The sequence below is a fragment of the Electrophorus electricus genome, chromosome 9 (genome assembly GCF_013358815.1).
Source record: "Electrophorus electricus isolate fEleEle1 chromosome 9, fEleEle1.pri, whole genome shotgun sequence".
Classification (NCBI taxonomy): Eukaryota; Metazoa; Chordata; class Actinopteri; order Gymnotiformes; family Gymnotidae; genus Electrophorus; species Electrophorus electricus.
In genome coordinates, this window is record NC_049543.1 from 3,510,901 (window position 1) to 3,532,881 (window position 21,981).

Below are 21,981 nucleotides of genomic sequence, written 5' to 3' on the forward strand. Positions count from 1 at the left end.
AGTGAGAAAGTGAATCAGATAAGAATCAGAGTGTGTGTGTGTGTGTGAAGCACTCTACATCCTTTTTGAGGGTCTACCAGGAGCTTTAGCGATGCTCAGCCAATCAGCCGTCACTGCTCTGATGACGTGATGCAGGGTGAGCTCTGATGAGGCAAGTGTCTCTGCTGACATTGTCACTGCTAGATAGTTGCAGTATCCTAATGTTTCTTCCTACTCTGCTGTATTTGTTGGAATGAAGCTTCAGCTCTTAAATTTCCCTGAACATGTTCGTATGGGTTTATTGACATAAGCTGCATGGGCTGTGAATTATATACCACATCGCTTGCTTTGAAACATCAACTTTGACTTTCACAACTCTGAGCTTTTCATGGTCATCTAGGTTTTTGGACATTAAAATTTGCGTTTAACTTCTGAAGAGTGCTAAGGTATACATATCAAAACACACAAAGCAGAATGCAGTATGAATGACCAATTCCCTTAATTATAATTACAAAAAAAATTATACAAAGCCATTCCTTTTGCTGTTTTGTTGTACAAACAGTACCTTCCCTTAGAAAAAACATAGCTAGTTAGCATCCTTCCCATCTGCTGTTACAAGAAGCAAAACCAGTAAGTGCTAAATTCTCCATGTGTGACAAGCAGAGGATGCAATTGTACATGCACAGTGCTCCAATACCTGAGTGCACACAGAAGCACCTGGAGCAAATGCTGTCTTTCAGGTCCTTTAGACTACTTTAGCATCTTTGTGAAATAGTTGTGCCTTTACTGTCTTCCCTTGAGGAAAACGTGCACATACATCATGATTATCAATGCAGGAGTTGTTCAATTACCAAATGTTTAGCTCCCCATTCACATTGGTCCTGCTTAATCTTCATTCCATCAAACTGCCATGCTATAAAAATACACCTTCATTTCCCCCACTGAATAGGGAGTAAAAATAAATGATGATCTGTATGCAGTCAGTCAATAAGCTCTGACAGTAGAAACAGCATCTGTTGCGAGATATGCAAAATACAAATGTAAGAACAGTACACAGTATAATATTGTATAGTCTGACTTCAGTAGTCTTTGAGAGATATTTCAGAAGGGGCATTCCGCAATCGATATTGCAAGCTGTGCACTTGTGCGGCAAACAAGAATATTCAGTACCACCGTCCATCTGACACTTGTCAGTATATCGAGATTTGCCCAAAGGCTTGCTGTCCATCCCTTTTAAATTGGTTGTATTTCCCCCAGTGAACCCCTTGCTCCTTCCCCAGCATTTGGTGCAGTTTCAAGACGCTTTCTTTGTGCACGTTCCCGATACTTCCTGTAAATTTAATTTTGACCTGGAACAATAAGATTAACAGGATGCATTCAGCTTGCAATTGGATCATTTTCAGATGAGGGTTCCATAAAATGCAATAATAAGAGTAATAATAATAATAATAATAATAATAATAATAATATCAATAGTATGAGATAATACCAGTGATATCTATTCACCTGTTGTGTGTTATGTGGCTTTTGACCAGGTGTCCAGCAGCTAAAGCAGCCATGAGTGACACCTCCCCTGCCAGCACAGTAGCACATACCACCCTTGCAAGCTGCCGGGCATTCTCGCCCGGGCATACATCACTGGCACCCTGCACGCCTAGCATCTGAGAGCATCATAACAAATGCAAGTCACCGTTTACATCCTCTCTTCAACAATGGCCATGTTCCCGTTTTATTTAACATCTTCAGGGACTGGCCAGTCTGTCTAAGAGACCGGCGGAGAGTGACATGATATTTAGGAGGTACCTGCAGACAGGCTTGCTGAGGTGTCAGGTTGGTTCCTCCTCCTACAGTGCCCAGCTCAATAGAGGGCATGGTGCAGCTGATGTACAGATCCTCTCCCGTGGAGCCTGATTCTTCCATCAAGGTGATGCAGTTGGAGCTGCCCACAGTCTGAGCAGGGTCCTGCAGCAATAATGCTCTTGGTTACTTTCACTTCATTTTAATCACATTTCCTCTAGCACTCTCTAAACTTGCGTTTAACACTGTTTAACACCTCATACCTGTCCACAGGCGATATAAATGGCGGCCACTATGTTGGCTGCATGAGCATTGTAGCCCCCGATACTCCCTGCCATGGCAGAGCCCACCAGGTTCTTACTGATGTTTACATCCACCAGAGCTTCTGTAGTTGTCTTCAAAACCTACAGTAGTTGAGAGTTTCGGACCATTATGAAACTGTCCTCAAGACGGTCCACTGTTTAATACTCAGTATGTGGACCCTGTATTAAACACAGCTTCAAATAACCTGAAGAACTATACCTCTTTGACAATCTTGGCAGGTATGGTGGCTTCACACACCACAGACTTGCCCCTCCCCTCAATCCAGTTAATGGCAGCTGGTTTTTTGTCAGTGCAGTAGTTCCCACTGACTGCCAGGACCTGCAGATCTGGGAATTCTTCTTTAAGTCTAGTCAGGGCCTGTTCTGTGCCCTGCCCACAGAGAGGGTAATAATGGTATAACGTCAGCTCAATAAACGGAAACCAGTCAATAGTCATTATTTTCTGCGCATCTGCACAGTGTCTTACCTTTGAAATCATATTCATACCCATGGCATCTCCAGTTCTGGACTGAAAGCGAATGTACAGATTTCGTGAAGCAAGACCGATAAGGAGCTTGTCCAAACGAGCAAACCTACGATAACGGCAACAAAAGAAAAGAAAATGTATCACAGGAGAGGTTGCAACACCCTGCATGTGTGTGTAACACAGGCTAGGTGTTTTAGGTTTCTGCATCAGTAATTTAGCAGCTACACTTACACCTCAGTACCTACATAGATTTGCATATATGTAAATGCAAAAGCAAAGTAAAAATGTATATGGTGCAGTATATTTTGTTCAGGTGTGAGCTACAGAACTGTAAACATGACCAAAGATAACAGAATACAAAGCGTGAACTTCCTGCAGACACACGTGACTGCAATGCATAAGCGTCTCTCACACTGTGCTGGAAGGTCACATGACTTAAATATCTACACGCCACAAGCACCCTTTGGACTCTTTTATCCCAAATGTTTAATAGAAACCTTAGATCAAAAAAGGTAAAATCACAAAGTTTTAAAAAACTGTCTGGATTATTTTTGGCGTTGATGTTTTAAAAAATGTAGTAGTCTTGTATTTAGCCAAACTGTATGACTCCTCTAATATGTAAGACAGACTACAGTTTAGCCAATATAGTCGATGTTCTTATTCGTGATTAAACAACAGTCAGGGTTATTTTTTTTGCTTACCTGCTGGTGCGGTCAAAGGACTCCTTGATGCACTTGAAGCCCTCTGGGCTGTCCAGCCAGGCCTTGACTTCAGCGGCCTGGCAGGCAGAGGGCAGCCGAACCACAGGCCCGCGAGTCATCCCATCAGCCAAGACCCTGCTGCTGACTCCACCACCCAGCTACCGGAGGAATGGGCAGAGCACAGCCAGTCAGTGTTGTACACGGGGAGTTGTTTAAATATTTTGGATTTGTGGCCATTGATCTTAAATACCAAGAGGTTTTCTCTGTGTCTGAGAACTAATTAGCTCGGCCTGTTTTGAGAATAGGAAATCAGTGATGTGGCCTACAGAAACGGCTCTGCAGCCTCTGTTGGTGCTTGCCACCAGACAGCCCTCAGTTGTTGCCATGGGGACTTGAAATTCCTTTTCATCCAACAGCAGAGGCCCTGCCACGCCCACTGGAATTGGCATGTAACCAATCACATTCTCGCAGCAAGTTCCCAAGACCTAGAAAATGGACAACCAATATAAACAGGTAACTGAAATGGGTTCCTAGCTATAATAATACCATAACGTTTAAGAATAAAAGTGACCAGGTTTGAGAGCAGAGTTGTTTCTTTTAAAGGTTTTTGCCTGCTGTACCTGAGAGTAGTCATAGTCTTTGTAGGGAAGGCAGGTGAATGAAGACGGGTTGGGGAGTTTTGTGTACAACATCTTTCTGCGGATCGTAACCCCTCTCTCAGGAGTCTCCATTACAGCCTCCAGCTTGTAGCCAGGAATATGTCTGGCATTCACCAATACAATAACCTCGGAATCACTGAGGTAGTGAGCTCCCATCTGTTGAGTTGCACAACATTATTTTCATGCATACTCTTTTCCTTGTTCAAGCACAACCTCACACACTTACAAACAATGAGCTTGCACATAGCTCACACAGTACATTTCACGTAAAGTAATTCAATTCTTGGAGGTAGATGGGTTCACAATCCATTCTCACGTCAAACTCTGGTTAAGAGTTAAGCAAGCAAGTAAAGTGGACCGGCTCATTAGGGATTATAGGGGTCATCATCAAGGTAAAAGTAGCCACAAGCTTCACCAACACTGGAAGCTCTCCTGGAGCTTAGCTTTAAAAAAAGAAATGAGCCAACACCATCTTTAGAGAAGTGGAATGGCACGCAGCACGGTAGAGGCTGCAGGCGGGCTGTTTGAGGAATAAATGATCAGATGTTCTCACCGCAGAGTCTCTCAAAATCGCCAGGCACTCGTCCACTGGCCTGGGCGTGGAGGGAATGGTGGGCAGGGGCTCGGTGAGATCAGCATGTCCCGGGTTTTCCTCCTCTCCCACCACAAACAAGCTTTTAGGAGCTGCTTCAGTTACGGTGGACAGGGGCCTGATCACTAAATCTACCAGAAAAAGGGGATGACATTTTTCAGTAGCTTCTAATTGCAGTCATTTCTGGCTTCTGGCATGAGCAAATCCATAAACAGATGCCAAGCTGGGTAAGTGAGGAGTGCCTCTACCTCGTTCTTCTTTGGTGATGACAGCAAGGGGATTGGTTGGCTTCTCCCCCTCGCAGGGTTGGGGGGCCACCTCTTTCCTACAACAGTCATCAGGGGACCGCCTTTGCCTGAGCATGGAGCTGGGGTTGGGGACTCTGAGAGACAATGTGGACTCTATCTCCACTTGCTCGAAGAAGATGTACTTCACAGTCAGGAAGAGAGCGAGACCCAGAGTGATAACTTGTTCCACATCCAGGCAGATCATCCTATGAATCACATATCATGTATCATATAACTATTATTAACAACATACTAAAGAATAGACAGTGAAACAGGGCAGAATCTGTGTATTACTCAGGCTCAGGATTTTGGATACTCTCGAGGGTGCTCACCTGGACAGGTAGAAGTGCCATAGGAGCATATCAGGTTCAATCCTTTTGGGGGCATAGGTGTTCAGATTTCTGTCCACGTCAGCCTCGTCCAGTGTTCCTTTGGGGGAGGCAGGGTCAGCAATCCACCGGCTATGAGCATGGACCATCACCAGGCCAAGAGACTGCAAAAGAGAGGAAAAAACACCACTTAAAGCACGTCCTCGGGTAATACGATTGTAGCAGGTTGGTGGTGGTACATTTTGAAGTCAGCGCGTTTGTACCATGATCATCTTGACTCGCTGAGTCACTGGGTTGGGCTTGTTGTCCTCCTCTTCCTCAAGTACACGGGCAAAATGACTCAGCTGCCAGATAGGATGTCCCTCTCTGCTCTCCCTGGACAACTGTTTGTCGAAAGAAATGTGGTACCATTTTAGACTATTGGGTCCTCCAACACAAACAAAACTATATGCAAACAAATTATACCTTTAGTTCAAGCAATTTCACTTACCTCGAGCACTAATGACACACAGGCTGGGAAGAAAGTCATGAAGACAAAGTAGTTGGCCAGGACAGACATGCATCCAAAGCAGCACATGATCTCAAGCTGGCGAACACCTATGATTAGATCAGGAATGGCACAGGTTTGTGTTTGGGCTCACTGTAAGTGCGAATGCACAGTATGAATGTGAAACTTATTGCAATATGGAGGGATAAGTACCTGACATAGTCCCCACACCAATTACTAGACACTCCACCAGGGCATCCAGAGTAAATGTTGGACCCAGGACTGCCATTCCTTTAGCAATGTTTTCTCTCACCTCATCCTAAAGTATTAAAAAGACAAGTTAACATGTCCAAATCAAAATCTTTCAAATCATTATGCCTACTGTTAAATTCTCTAATTTACAATGTTACTGTAGCAAATTATTTTTGAATTTATTGAAATGTGGACTAGAAGTACAAATCTATGATGCCAGGTACCTGTGAGTTTGAACTCAGTGCATATTTGGCCAGCGCACATGCTTTGGAAAGATCAACCAGTAGCAGGAAGAAAGGCAAGGCCTCGCTGTAGACAAACAGAACATGTTACTGCGGGACAGCGTCGCGGTGTAGCACGAGACAGGCTGTGAACTGGAATCAACAAGACAAAACTCCAGCAGTTCACTTACTTTAGACCTGTTAGTTCTTTATCCAAGAAATGAATAACAACCGTGCTGAAAACAAAACTGGAGAAGATGGTGAAAAGTCCGGCAATACCTGGAAAAAAATGTTTTAAAAAAACTGATATGACTTTTGAAGTGGACACATTTTGAGTGTTGCTTTGGAATACATTTATATAAATGTATAAAAAAACAACTAAATCTTACCCAATATGTATTTTGACCCAAGCTGGCGAAGGTTTTGGAACTGGAAATAAATGTATACAACTGCTATGCATCTTGTGATTGTCAGAATGATGATGTCACTGCTGAGGACTTGCTGTGTACAAGAGCAAAGAGGAAAAAGAGAACTTAACAACCAATCTAAAACAAATGCTACACGGAGCTTATTTCTGTAGTACAACGCACCTCCTCAGACTTGGGGCAGTCAAAGTTCCAGCCACAAATCTGGTTATTGCCTGTGAACATGTTCATGGACATCATACAGATGGTGAGGGTCACGGTGGTCACAATCACCTCCCATGGGTGGGAGGCCACAAACAGACCATGGATACGGAAAAGCCTGATCAGCATTCTGGTCCGTCAGATGTCTGGTCACAACTTGGGAGCGTGTAAAGGTTGGAAAGGAGAAACAGAAGAAAGTAAGGTGGGAGTGAAAGAGGTAATCTGGTCAGACAAGATTATAACGATTTAACCAACTTTCAGTAAACATGAACATAACGTCAGAACGTAGCTAAAATATGTTACAGTTGATGAAAAAAGCGAAGAAAAACCTAAGTTAATATAAACGTACTTACACATTTACTCTGCGTTTATTATTATGTGTTGTATAACACGAACAAATTAAGAATAAGTCTCGTTTAAATAACAACGCTGATTCTATAATAAATGCCTTGTGAAATATGCGAAGCAAATAAATAAAATGTTCAACTGCTTTTTGTAACCTAATGATTTTTGTTCTATTTTCTAAAGACATTTGTCACTGACGACTTAAATCAAATTAAGCCACTGAGCTCGGATGAGTCATTGTAGACTCCCTCGTCACTTCTGCGCAAACTAAGCCAGACGAAACACAGACCCGCATTATAGACTTGTCTATGGACAAGGATTCCCGTCTTTAAAATCGCACAGGAGCTTACCTGATGACAGACTGGCATATCATTTTGCTAAAACGGTGCACAGCTAACATTTTCACGCTGTCTTAAATATCTGTGTCGTGCGGTAATTGGCAGTAATTTCGCTCTTCAGAGTGGCCTGCGCCGGCTTGATAACAAGATGTCCAAGTTCAGGTAGTGACGCTATTCATGATTCAGACGATGATGCCAAATCGGCCCTTGTCTTTTACTGTGATCAGTCAAACAGGGTTGACAGAGAATCTCCAAAATAAAAAAGAGCAGTAAATCGGAGGGGTACAGGTTTAGTACTCACCGGTTTCCGAACGGATGAAAGAATTCTAACGAAATCACAGGCGTCGGCTGCGCTGTCACGTCGACTTTTGGATATTTCTAGAAGGCATAAATTAAAAGATGCTGAATTCGGTTAACACGTTTTGTTAGTGCTGCTTTAAAAAGCAATAAACCCCAGAAGATGAGGCCATAATCTTGCGTCAGAATGAGCAGCCCGATGCTGAACCCCCGATCTCTTGCCGACATCCTCTTGCGATTGTGGAGCGATGGCATGGCGCTGCGTCATTCGGTCCCGCAGCCAATCAAATTTACGGACTGTGCGAGTGACGTCACAAACCACGCCCTCGCAGGTGTGGGAGGTGTTTCCCCGCTAAAGTCGCGCGATCTCACCATGCTTTGAATGTCACGTGCTGTGCTATGGAGGAATTCGTGCCAATTGCAATGCAATCACGACAATGAAAAAAACGCGATGCAATACAAAATTGTATTATTTTTTTCGAAAGCAACATACAGAATAAATGCCAGAATGAAAAGCAAAGCCTCTATTATATTGTTTGTACGTCATTTTACCTCTTTACAGAAAAACAGTATACTACATTATATGCCGAATTCGGCACTGAATACAACCCACATTCAAATGTAATCAACGCACAACTACATCCATTTAAATATATGCCTCGTCGAAATATAATTATTACAATGAAATACAATCACGACAATAGACTGCTACCGAATTTTGGGTCCATGGGCTATGATATCAGGCCATACACACTCCTCAACTATGACAGATGTATCTTTGTACGTTCATGATGCAGTGGTATGTCTCTTTCTGGTATGCAGAACTGTCAAACATAACAGGCAGACTCGCCTGTTTTCAAAAGTCATTTAGACTACCTCTACTGCTTGTTAATGCATTAAACATTTTTGTGCTGAACACCAAAATGAAACGTGAAAACACGTTATCATTCATGCACCCTCAGTGTTGCAACAATATATGTGTATGTGTCTATGTATTTGGCTCGTGCACGCTTTATGCAATTTTTGTATCCTGTATCTAGGTCCCCATGTAGTACAGATCATGTCTTATACATAATGTAGTCGGCCTAGCAGAAAATGTAGGCTACTCGGAATAGCACATCATAGTCGGTCACATGTAGACGCGAGAGACTGGAAATGCACACGAGAACGAATGAGTGAAAGTTCGTGTGAGCGACTGGAAATGCACGTGAGAGCGAGAGTGAAAATGCGTGCAAGAGGGTTTTGACATGGGGGAATGTCGTCTATTGTCAGTATTACACTGCTGTCAACATGGGAATGCAAAAGATATTTTTAGGATTTATTTTTCTCAATTTATGTTTTTTTAATGATTTACTGTAGTGATGTAAATACATATTCTAATATAAGTTATGTAAATCTAACATATGATAGAGATCTAAACACGTGTATTTTTTTTGTCAAGAAAGTCTACAGCATCAGAATTTCAATAATTTGGAACACTGGGTTTCATCCCAAATCCAGCATTTGGGGCTATACTCTAAGTGGAAGAAGTGGGGCCAAGGATTAGTGCTCATCAGAGCCACTATCCACGATGAAAGAAACAAGATCCAGGAGTACACCAAGATGACTATCCCAAGTAATCAAGTGCTTAGTGAGTAACTCAGACAGCAGAAACCTGAGGAGGATGAAAATGAGGAGGAGCAGAGACCCCTAATGGGAGGACAAACCCCTGCAAGTTATGTACCACTGGCAAAGAGTGGAAGTGGATGATATGGGGAAATCCTACCAATGGCTAGAAAAGGCTGCGTTGAAAGACAGCACAGATGTACTTGTCATAGCAGCACAGGAACAAGCCCTGACTACGAGATCAATAGAGGCTGGGATCTACTGCACCAGGCAGGATCCCAGATGCAAGCTGTGCAAAAATACCCCAGAGACAATCCAGCACATAAAAGTTGGATGCAAGATGCTAGCTGACAGAGCATACAGGAAACGCTATAACCAAGTTGCTGGCATAGTATACAGAAACATCTTTGCTAATTACGGGCAGGAAGTTCCAAGGTCTTAGTGTGATACACCCCTAGAGAAGGTGGAAAATGACTATGCTAACTCCTGTTGGACTTTCAGATACAGACAGACAAGATGGTAATGGCTAACCAACCGAACATAGTAGCGGTGGATAAACAGCAGAGGAGAGCCGTAGTGATAGATGTGGCGGTTGCAAGTGATAGCAACATCAGAAACAAGGAATATGAAAAGCTTGAGAAATACCAAGGGCTGAAAGAAGAGCTAGAAAAGATGTGGAAGGTGAAGGCAACTGTGGTTCCTATGGAGCACTAAGGGCTATAACCCCCACCTGCGGGAATGGGTCCAACAGATCCCACAAACAACATCCGAGATCTTGGTCCAGAAGAGTGCAGTCCTGGGAACAGCTAAGATTCTACACAGGACCTTCACACCCCCAGGCCTCTGGTAGAGGACACGACCGCCCAGAGGACGTGTGGGTGTATATGGATGTGTGTGTCAGTACACACACACACACACACCCTCCGGGATGAGGGAGAGAGAGAGAGAGAGAGAGAGAGAGAGAGAGAGAGAGAGAGAGAGAGAGAGAGAGAGAGAGAGAGAGAGAGAGAGAGAAAAACACCAAAGAACAATCAGCAGGAAGAACTGCTCCAATGAGAACACAGTTGCAAATCTGTCTACCAATCAGATCTTATTTTAAATATTATTTTAATATTATTTGAATAAACCGTTGCGCGAGCAAAAAGTTGCGTAGGAGCTGAATGAGAGCGATGATAAAACTCAGTTAACGCTATTAATAGCTATTAAAACAGTCATATAGATAGCAAAATAAATACCTAACGATGGAAGTGAGTATTTCTCAAGAGGAAGCAGTTTTAACAGAATCAGAGAATGAAGAAGTAGACGAAAATTTTTACTTGAAAAGGTATGTAAGGAAATGGTTTGGCTAGCTAGCTAGTTAGCTAATAATTGCATTGTGGACTGTTTTAGTAGTAGTAGTTAGCTAACTAGTTAGCAGTGTAGCGACAAATGTATTGTTTAATACATTTTTAAAAACTATATATTTTTATAAATAAGGTTTATATTATTAACACAAAGTGTTAAATTTAAATGATTTGTTGGTACGTAGTTGACTTTCTATGGTTTAAACTACTTAGATAAGTTAGCATATTTAACGTTCACTTACCCAGGTTGAGGATGGTGACAACAGCCGGACAGTTTTCATCTGCCTCTCTTCACAATAGCCCGCAGTCCTCTTACCTCAATGGTAAGTTGACCAAAACATTAAGATTTCGGTTATAGTGAGCGATCTTGTTTTAGTGAGGTTGACGATAGCTAGGTTAGTCCTTCACAAGATAGGAGATTGTAATCTTGTGTAGTTTTACGGTTGGCTTGTTATACATAAATGGATAGCTTTGGATGACCGAAGTTTTAATACTTGTTCAAACATTCGTTTGGCAGACGTATCACCCCAGATTGGTCTTTTGGTGCACCAAGTGGAGAGGAGAGCGCTTGAGAACAACCAAGTAGAGTTAATCTATTTTCCAAATAACTAAAACGGACAAAAGATCACTAGGTTTTCTTGTATTATCGTGGATGTCAGCTAAACACTTTTGAGATCTGGTTGATAATATCTATACACTTGTGTCCTTTAGAATAATTAGACAAGCCAAGTCTTCCTTGTAATGTTTTAATTCTTGTGTCATTATCTATATAGACTGATGACAAGCCACTGAATAATTCTATGAGGTTTGTAGTCTTATAATTGTAAATAGCCTTTATATTTGCAGATAACAGTATCTGTACATGGCAAAAGATGTATTCAGTGTTGACGTGTGCAAATGTACTGCTTTATCTTTAGAAGCCAGAATGATGCTGTTAGAAATGATGTTGAGATACCAGTGAAGATGGAACGCTTGAAAGGTAGCTTAGTATGTAATAAAAGCCTCTTTTACCATCAGTTACTAAGGCAGTGGCAGAGCGTTCCGGTGTTCAGTGTCTTGGATAATTTGGAGTTGTTTGGGCTGTTTTTAGTATTTTGTTATACATTCCCTACATATTTACATGGAGAACACTGGGGACAAGAGAGAAAACTACAAGATTCCCACCCACACGATTGTGACTTAGCACAGTTTGTAATGTGCTGAACTATGTTCATGTGGAAACACGACCGAAACAGTTGCTGTTCATACTCAGAACCATTCAGTCTGAAAACTATTCATACTCAGAACCATTCAGTCTGAAATTCAGTGGAAAACAGGCTAAGAAAATCTATGATGACTGCCAATACAATTTTTACTATTTTACTGCAAAAATAGACTACTCTGTTAACTTCTGTACAACTGAACTATTGAAATACTATGTTAACTTCTGTACAATTGAATCCACCTAGTGACTATTTATAAGTATTGCTGCAATATCTATAATGTCTTGTTTTGTTGCCGTTTATTATTTGTGCCAATTGTCATTCACAGAGAGTGTGGGACAGGGAATGGGAACCCATACAGACACTGTGAATTTTATAAAAACAAAAGCAGTGTGTATGAAGGACAGTCAGCCTCATGCCAGTCCTAAAACAAAGCCTGCTGAATCTCCAGAACATTTGACGTTGTCACAGAGTGGGTGCAGTACACAAAACATGAATCATCTTAGGCGGTCAATGAGAGCAAGTGTAAAGGCTCATAGTCAGACATCCAGAGAAGAACAACAAAGAGAAAAGTCAAATGTCATAAAGGACAAAGATAGCAATGTTAAAAGCAGGTTAGTCAGGTTTCACAGATAAATAACAGTATAAGACCTCAGATAAATCACAGTAGTTTTGCCTAGCAAGTGTTTTGATATATTGTCAGAACAATGTTGCATTAAACAATTTATTGCTATTTTACCCACAATCTTTAATCATCTTTTAGGGTTAGGCTACTGGGGCCAAGTGATAAAGGTGGATCCCCTGAAAAAATGGATGTCGTGAAGCATGTTGTCATACCACATTCGTCCACAAGGAGTCAGCAAAGATCAATATCTGGGCACTACCGCAGACCAGGCATGTGCACATGAAAAGTGATCCAAAGCAGCAAAAGCTTTTAGTTGAACAAAAATAGGCAATACATTTCTACAACTTTATATTTTAGATGAAAACTGAAGATAATGAATGAGATAATATTAATTATATAAATCTTATATGATGCTTATATGCTCTTTTAGGGTTCTGTGGAATAGCTATTAAAAATCCAAAAACAGGGAAGGTACTGAGAATAAATGACATTCACAGACGAAACCGATTTGGAGAGACACTACTCCATGTAGCTGTGATGAAGGGAGACCTTCAGTCTGTAAGAAGCATGATTAAAGTGGGTGCTTGTGTCAACCGGGTGGACAATGCAGGTACATTGGAGTATCCCCTTAATTAAAAGGATTACAGATTCACTGATCCTGGTTTGTTCATAAAATGGTTGAGGTGGGAAAGCCTCCACACCCAGTCACCCACAGATGCAAATTGTTGACTCTGACAAAATGTATTTCAGGTTGGTCTCCTCTTCATGAGGCAGTTCTAAGCAACCGTTATGCTATTGCTGAAACTCTACTTAAAGCAGGAGCTCAAATCGACCCCTTGGGCCATGAAGGAGTCACTCCCTTACATGATGCTGTAGTACTTGGTCATTTTAAGGTGCATGTATTTTTTATTGTATGTTCTTTCTCTGTGTACTTCTGCTACCTTTCCCCTGTGTTTCTCTTTTTTTTTAAATCACATATAGTGGTTGTGACTCCAGATTATAGATCTGCTGTTGAAACATGGCGCTGACCCACTGCTGAAGAATGAGAACGGAGACACTGCCATAGACCTTAGTGAAGACACAACTATACAAAATCTACTTAGAAAATATGTGCCAAAGACAAAAAGAAACCTTTCATCAGGTATACATGTTTTGAAGATAACGTCTTTCTATGATAAAAATGTATTTTAAACCAATGAAGAGGCTTACTTTTACATTTTTTATATTTTGAATTTAAAAATCTTTGTATATGTTATAACAGCTCAGAGTGTGTCCAGTACCACTTCTTTTGCGGAAAGTAGAGTAAGTAACACTTAACGTTCAACAAACCTCACATCTGCGACTCCATAACTAACTGATAATCTTCAGCCTAAAAACAAAAAAAAACCCTTAAAGCTAGTACTGTAATGGCAGTAATTTCAACAGAAGCTAGTTTCCTTTCAGCGGTAGATAATTACGGGTCAGAGATAAAATATCCTGACTTTGATAATTGGCTCAAGCCAGCAGGAGGAATTAGTTGGGGAGAACAACTGGGTGATACACATCCATAACAGATTGTTTACATTTTGGACTTTTACACATCTACTCTGCTCTCTGCACCTCTTCCCTTTTTGATGAAGTGCGAAACACAAAAGGTGAGATAGGGAGCACCTTACTGATAGCATTTCTCTTGTGTTTCACATCATTAAGTGACTGGTAGTATCTAAACATCTATATCTGATAGTGACTAGGCATCTATGACACATCTATATGTCACAGTCTTGTTCTACCAGACTGTGACATAACACCACCACATATGTCAGAGTTCAGGTCAGCACTTGCCATCCATAAGTGTCCTGCTGCTTTGAACCCTAGCAGCAGGGTTGTTCTCATGGGATGTTTTCTCTGCCTCACAGAGGGTGAGGCAGGCTTCTCCTGGAGGTGAAGCAGGAACCAAACTGCAGTCCAGTGAAACTGAAACTCAGGTCGATCCAGACACAGGGGGCACAACGAAGGCACATGACTCATCCACAGCCTCGCCTAAAGGTACACCTATACAATGGGGGACTGGGGAACAAAATATGGCCCATAGAATATTTATTATGTGGACATTAAATATCTACCAACTTTCATCTTTTTTATGGTAATAATATACAATGTGAATTGTATTAGGCTTTCTGTTTAATGAGAAATACACAGACTTGCTGCCTGGTAATGTACAAGCTTGTTGATCAATAGTATCACCTGTCCTTAATTATAAAATATCATTTAAAAAAACAAAAAACAAAAAACATGTTAACTTTACAGTCCAGATTCAGGTAACTGAATCTGAACAGAGGTGTCATCTCTCCTCATTTCTCAGTGAAGCCATCAGCTCAGTCTATGCCCCCACTAAGGCAGCAAGCAATGGACTCCGATATTCATGGCTACTTACTGGTTCAGGACCAGGAGACCCTGGGATCAGCCACCTTATGTTGCACAGACAGTGATGCTGAGAGTGATGTCACTGTGGATTATACAGGGACTCATTCATCATCACCTGAGCACTGGGCTCTAGGTGCCACTCAGGAATTCTCTGCAGCCATGCTTAGTTCGAATGACAGTGGCGAATGATACACCTTAGACTAATACTTTCCATGCTGTTTTCAAACATAGGTATATGTAAATGTCTGCATTTGTAGAAATGGATTTGCTGATACAATACTGCAAAAATGGAGTTGCTTCTCTTGGGTGTATATGCTTATGTTAATGAACGAACACTAATACTTGTTTTAGAAATGTTTGTCTCGTTTATGTTGATGTATGATTTCTAATATTTAGATTTAGTGTTATTCATTTCACGTTAATCAATTTACAAAATGAGGAGTTGACAATGTTACCTACATGAAGAGGTTATGTTTGCTTTGTAATAATAATCTTGATAATATATATTCTGATAGAAGTTCAAGGATCTGTTCTAGTGGCAGTGTGGCATGATGGAGCTTTAGTTGCCATTGGTAGCACTGCATTATAACATATATATTCCAAATGTTCAGTACATCAGTTGTTTCTGTATTTTTATTTTTATTTTCTGTTATCTGATGTACCTCAGATGCCTTTGTAAAAATATTTATTGTCATTTTAGTGATTTCATTCATTTTCACTAAATATAAATAAAAAGGATTACGTTTAATCCTGACTTTTTTGGAAGCTGTTTGTAAAGATTCCCATGGGTCAAACCTGAACTCTGTTTTGATTAAAAATCATTAAAACTGAATATGTTTTATTTTGATAAATTTTCGTTTATTTGAACATATTCGTTATTTTTAGGAGTACTTGGAGAAACCGTGAAGGAAAGAGCAGACACCCTTAATGAGACGTATCATTTATTTCGGGTGAGTGCTGCCCTGTGATAATGTCATGACATGCTAATATGACCTTAAGACTGTCCAGTTGTTTTGTTTTCTAATAGTTTTTATTACAGTACGAGCTTTGGATGTAGTTTGGTCATTTACATGTTTATTTCAGAGCGGGATTTCAGATGCTGATAAAACTAATCCAAGTCCGTGTAAAGACTCATGGAGCTCTGACAAAGTAGCCAAGAGGGTTTCGGATGGTGCTGGTGATGCTCATGAAACTATGCATGACAGTAATTCCACAGTGACAAAAAAAAAGATGAGATGGCTCACAATGGCAAGCCAAGAAAATAACTTTTTAGATTACTTTCTCAACTTTGACCTGCACTGTGTCTCCCTGCCTGACACTGGACATGGCAGTGTGACCAAAGGAGGATCAGATTGTCCTGCCTTTCCACTGAACAATAATGTAGATCAGGATGGCCATGATTCAGGTCCTGCTGTTTGCCAAAGAGGTGCTTTTTCTGAAAATGCATGTGCCTTACATTCACAAGGTCACTTCGATGAGGAGTGCAGTATTTCAATAGCCACACCCTGCCTAAATGAAACTGTTGGGTCACACGTAGATGGGACTTTGCTGGATATTAGTGTGCAACCATTAGGAGCAGTGACACACATGCCTCTACATGTGGAGGAATCCTTGGAATCAAATGACACCGAATCACCATCTCTGCTAATTGGTGTAGTTCATGACCAGAGACTCGCGTGCAGTCCGGAGCCCCCAGAAAGAGAAGGCCTCTTAGGGCAGTTAAAAACAACCAGCGAGCAGCTTCAAATAATGGATTCAAGTAGTCACACAGCAAGCAAATCGGTCATAGTCCAGCCAAATTTTGACCAAAACCAAGAAAAGCAAAAATCTTTGCCACTGAGCTGCTTTTCCAGAGAAACCAGCACAGACACACTGAATAGTTTCGTAAACCGAGAAACAATGTCAACCTCTGAAAAGGACACCACCTTGAATGTGTTGACCTTTGCAAAACTACATTGTCATGAACCTTCACAGAGTGGCAAATCAGGCATACCCATTAAACAAATACAGCAAAAGGAGGACAATAGAGAAACACAATTCAGGACTCAAACGTTGGTGGCATGTGCCAAAAATAACGCTCATATAGAAAATGAAGCAGAAAGTGCAGATTCAGACTGCACAGTTGTTGAAGAGCTAGAACTGCAAAAGACTTGTGGCATTGTTAAAGAGGATGTGGCCATCCAGAAAGGCCTGTTTGCTTCTCCAGCACTCAACACTTTGGATGGACAAAGATATGGTGAGCAGCATGACTCATACAAAACTCCTGGCAGCTGTAACAGTAGAAAGCCACCGGAGGACACAGTGGACCCACTACACACAGAGATCCTTGTCAGACCGAGAGACTTGGCACTGGATCCCTTGTGTTTAATTTCAGAAATAGACAGCATTCAAGGTACAGAGAGAGAAGGACAAGATGATCATCAGATAGCTGAAAATGTACAGGTTTCATACACTAATACTGTGAATCAACACAAAAAAAAGACAAAGGCAGGAAAAGTACAGAACAAGCCATGCACCCATAAGCTCAGCAAGCAAGTCTGCAGTGTTGATATGCTTAATGCAGGTGATTTCATATAGTTTTCAGATAGTTTCTCCTGAAACTGTTTTTTAAAATTTGCTTGTTTTTGCATGGTACAGTTGGGAGTGTTTTATTACACATATTAGTTTACATAAGCAAAAAATATGCTGTTGCACAATGGTTGGCTGCAGGTATTGTAACACCTTTAACCTTTTTGCAAGTAGCCGCAAAACCAGCTTTAAAGGTGTCCCAGAAAAGCCTCCACAAGAGAAAAGGACTGGGAGGCATGCAAAAAAGGAATGCAAAAAAGGCATGCAAAAAAGGAGACTTGCTGCTAGACAAAACCCTTATTGAAGCTGGCATCGATGTCAATGTTTCAGACAATGCAGGTTAGCTAATATATCTGACCCACAGTATAAAGCAATCTACACGTGTTTAGTATTAGTATTAATTAATCAGTTAAGACTCGTTATAATGCCTGTACTTATGGTAATAACTCATGTGTTGTGGTCAGGATGGACAGCCTTACATGAAGCCAGTGCTGCAGGCTCTGTGAATGTGGTGGAGCAACTCTTGAGTGCAGGAGCAGATGTCACCAGCAGGGGATTGGATGGACTCACCCCTCTACAGGATGCCATTTCCTCTGGTCAGTACGAGGTAAACAAGTTTTTTATTTATTTATTTTATTATTATTATTATATAACTGGAAAATTTGTGCTAAATTTTTGAATTAGTAGAGTGCATATTTCCATTTTTTAATAGAGTGCATATTTCCATTTTTTAGATTTATAGTTTAGACTTACTTGTATTTTAGAACAAAACCTTTGAAAAAGTTATAAAAAGTAGGGTGATTGCCTAATGTTTTACAAGAGTTTTCAGCTTGAGCTAGTCTCTGTTCTTATGGAGACATATTTTCCAGTGGGACTTGTCTTTTAAGTTGACCATACGTAAAGGTTCGTAAAGCTGTTGTTATGTTCATGTACAGGTGGCTAAGCTTCTTCTTCAGTATGGCTCAAACCCTCATGATAAGAATGCACTTGGTCAAAGTGCGTTAGACCTTGCAGGCCACAAAAACATCAAAGAGCTGCTCCCAACCTTTAAAGGACCTCTTCCACCTGAACAGCCAACCGAACCTTCCAAGCCAGGGTCTGAAGCTCTGACCTGTGAGCAAATGCAGCAAGGTTGCTTTAAACATAAGCGACTGAGAGGTACAATGAAAAACATTCTTAAGTGCTGATCATCGGTTCCTCGTGAATTTGACACAAATTTTAACGTCTAAATAACTTTTTCAGACAACCAAGTTCGCAGACCACCTTCTGCCTGCTTCTGCTGTGAAGACGACATGAAAAGACCCATGAGAAATACCCGAGGAGGCAATGCTAGTTGTAAAGCAAACTCTTTCCAAGTCAGTAACACTGCCTTTTGTGGTTCAGAAGGTAACATTTCTTGATATTATACACATGCTAATGATTTAAGCATTTCATCATTTTAAAATAATATCTAGTTTGAGGCAGGGCAGTCTCAAACCATAAAGTTAACACTTAAAGAAGTGGAACAGAAGCAGGCAGAGCTGTCAGTCTGGGAGCTAAGAGATCCTGAAGACTGTGGTATTTTTCTCCTTCTATTGAAAGCATTCTGTGCACATACAAGCAACTACTAATTGGTGTGTCTGGCAGTGCAAGTTGACTGAATATCCTTATTGTTTATTATTGCCAGTCTAAAATCCCCACTTAAAAAGCTTTACAATGTGAATGTTTATGCCTTTATATATGATAATTAGTAGTAGACCTGTTTGGCTTGATCAAGTAAAGACTCCTTATTGTACTGGACGCAGACAGATTTACTGATGCCTTATCAGAAATGCAGAATTTGCTGAAAGAAGTGCTTATCAAACAACAAGCAGAGAAGAATGACTTAGCTGAGACGTACAGGTGAGTGCTTATTTGTTATATACATAAATTCAGGAATGGTAATTAAAATATGTTTAGGTAAATTTAGTTGTCTTCACCTTACATTTGGTAATAATTATGTCATGAAGTGTGCCATTAAGTAAAGAAACAGGATTTCATTAGCATGTCTGATTTCAATTGCAGGATAGCGACTGAATCTTTTCGTCAGGGCAAGCTAAGAGAATTCCTAATGGATCTCGCATCTCGTCAGAAAAACTTACTTGTTGTTCTGCAGAAGCAGAATGAACTTAAGCATAAAGTGAAAATGTTCAAAGATCAACAACCAGCCCAGTCTCTCACTGTTCCTGGACAAGCTTGTTCTGCCCTGATGTGCTCCATGGGAACTTCAGCACTGAATACTACTCAGTATAGACAGTCTTGCATTGACTGTGATGAAAGAAACATTATATGTGAACATAGTTACTCTACTCACGTTCCCACAGGGACACGTTTACTTGTCTCTGAGCCAAAAAAGCAGTCAGAACTTATTAAATGTACAGGAGGAGTCGATGAGTCATATCACAAAAAAGCAGAAACTGTGCTTCAAGACAGTACCACCAAAAACTCTGTGAGCACCACTCATGCGGTTGCTCCCATTTCAGGTCACTCCTATAGGAATGGCCTTAAAAAAACAGCACCACTCCCAGCTCATCAGACTGGATCATTGGTGATTGATAGTAATGATATCATAGAAAGTCTTGTCATGGAAAGTTGTGAAACACCTGTGAATGTAACACCGGAATTGACTTTTGCATGTTCAGCACAGCAACAGGTAAAGGTCCAGAAAACCACCAGCACAACTAAAAGGGCAACAAAGTTTGCTCATGAACGGGCCGAAACGGGCAAGAAAAGGAAGTCAAAGCAGCATTCGACACTTCCTCTACAAGAGTCAAATACAAGTACCACTCTTTCCCAGACTGCTCGGACAGGCGCAGTTACTGAAAGTCTGAGTGTTATCTCAAATACAGCTCATCCTCGTGTACAGTCAGAATGGGTGGTAACTGCCAACGATGGCCGCACTTTGAGCAGTCTGATCAGTAACGTTGTTCAGCCAGGAGAGAGTACCTTTGAGCTAACACTAATGGTAATGCAATTTTTAGTGCTGAGGGAATTCCCAAATAATGTCTTCCTTGTTTTATTTTTATTATTGTTCTGATTCCCACTGGCAGCAAATTGACTTTAGTGACACCTTAAACACACCTTAATTGCTTACATATTTAGAATAAGGCTGTTATACTTTGTGTTCTATATCAGGGATCATGCCATAAGGCCTCTGTCTTACAAGATGGCTCCATCAAAGATGCCAGTGGCAAGCTCTTCCTCCTTCCAGAGGAGTGGGTCAGCAGTGTTCTGGGAAAGAGCGGCCCTGTCTCCACAGCTTTTGCTTGGCAAAAGGTCAGGGTCCTGAACGGAAATGTTCAAACTACAGCTAGATTGTTCTAGGCCTTTGTAATAATGTCCATTTATGTCAGTGTAATACACACAAAAAACGCAAGTTTCTAATAGTATCAGGTTCAAAAGGCCTTAGTTGCTTCACTGATAGTTTATTGAGAATGTGGATTGCACAGTAAAGGTGTTAAAATACTGTCTCCTGTACCATGCTTTGCTGTCAGAGTTGCTGTCAGCAAAGACTAATTTGTCTTGATTACTAAGACTAGCATAGCATACCGATCACTTAAGAAATTATCATCAGATTGAGTGCCCTTGGTCTAGCTGATGGTGTGAAACATGACTCACTCAAAACCACCCGCATTTTGACAGATAATGTATCAGTCAAGGTCACTGTGGGATTACACTGCAACTGCTGGATTGAATGTTCATAAAGGACCCCGGCAACTGCAAGAACATGTGTCGAAACCCACGTGTACAGGATATTCACCAGAGGGGGAGGTGGCTGGGAGCTTAGAAGGTACTGTATACTGTGGTTAGAAGTTGTTTTCCCTCTGCAAATCTTCATCGCTGCCTTCACAACAGGAACCAAAATTAGTATCAGAATGAAGCTTCTAATAACACTGGGTGGGAAAAAAAGGTGTTATTTTGAGCAGCCTGCTTGACATTTCATTTAAAAAAGTGAAAAATGGCAGTGGGTATGTAAGCATACATTTATCAGTGAAAGGTAAATAATTAGATATACCCCAAAACCTAAAAACTTCTAAAAATTGACTTGACAATTAATGGTAATACTGACATTTTTTCTTGGCAGAAGCAAATAAATCTTTCATGGACATCTACACCGTGCACCTGGTCAGTGATGAGGAGTTCCTGCCTTGTTACATGATGGACAGATACTGGGATTTATTCATACACAGTGAAGACTGGGTGATTTAAGGCACTTTGATGTTATTTGGGGTTTTGAATTCCTGTGATAATATGCACCTGGCAGATTCACAAAATTATTTCTGTTGTGTTAATTACATGTTAATTACAATTATGTTGTGTTCTGTTGTATTTATTACCGAATTGTTAAGAGGTTTTAGGGGTTTAGGTGTAATTTAAGCCACTTGTTCAAAGATGGTCCTCATTATATTATTGTCATGACTGCCAGTAAATGTAAATTAATGTTTCTCTTGGGTTCTGTCGTCCAGTATTCAGACTTCTAGTCGGTTCAGTAGGTTTGGCCGTGTACTGGTCGCAGAA

The 21,981-nt window shown here is 40.9% G+C and overlaps 2 protein-coding genes across 3 annotated transcripts; one reads left to right on the forward strand and one right to left on the reverse strand.

Moving 5' to 3' along the window:
- Window positions 1–262: 262 nt before the first annotated feature.
- Window positions 263–7,926, reverse strand: hmgcra (3-hydroxy-3-methylglutaryl-CoA reductase a). Its single transcript, XM_027006206.2, has 20 exons — window positions 7,704–7,926; window positions 6,684–6,875; window positions 6,483–6,594; window positions 6,285–6,372; window positions 6,097–6,181; window positions 5,834–5,939; window positions 5,624–5,730; window positions 5,397–5,516; window positions 5,137–5,297; window positions 4,766–5,010; window positions 4,479–4,648; window positions 3,887–4,081; window positions 3,593–3,751; window positions 3,267–3,424; window positions 2,566–2,671; window positions 2,299–2,469; window positions 2,040–2,180; window positions 1,783–1,941; window positions 1,486–1,640; window positions 263–1,328 (listed from the first exon to the last, which is right to left on the reverse strand). Exons 2-20 carry the CDS (start codon window positions 6,846–6,848, stop codon window positions 1,274–1,276), a joined length of 2,658 nt encoding a protein of 885 aa, XP_026862007.2. The 5' UTR covers window positions 6,849–6,875; window positions 7,704–7,926; the 3' UTR covers window positions 263–1,273.
- Window positions 7,927–12,908: 4,982 nt separating this feature from the next.
- ankrd31 (ankyrin repeat domain 31) lies at window positions 12,909–15,538 on the forward strand. 2 transcript variants are annotated; one of them, XM_027006293.2, is made up of 6 exons: window positions 12,909–13,084; window positions 13,225–13,367; window positions 13,471–13,615; window positions 13,736–13,776; window positions 14,370–14,499; window positions 14,816–15,538. In XM_027006293.2, the coding sequence occupies exons 1-6, from the start codon at window positions 13,012–13,014 to the stop codon at window positions 15,064–15,066; spliced, it is 783 nt and encodes a 260-aa protein (XP_026862094.2). In that variant the 5' UTR covers window positions 12,909–13,011; the 3' UTR covers window positions 15,067–15,538. The 2 variants fall into 2 exon arrangements, with proteins under 2 accessions (XP_026862094.2, XP_026862093.2); XM_027006292.2 differs by having other exon boundaries at window positions 12,909–13,367.
- The last annotated feature ends 6,443 nt before the right edge of the window (window positions 15,539–21,981 follow it).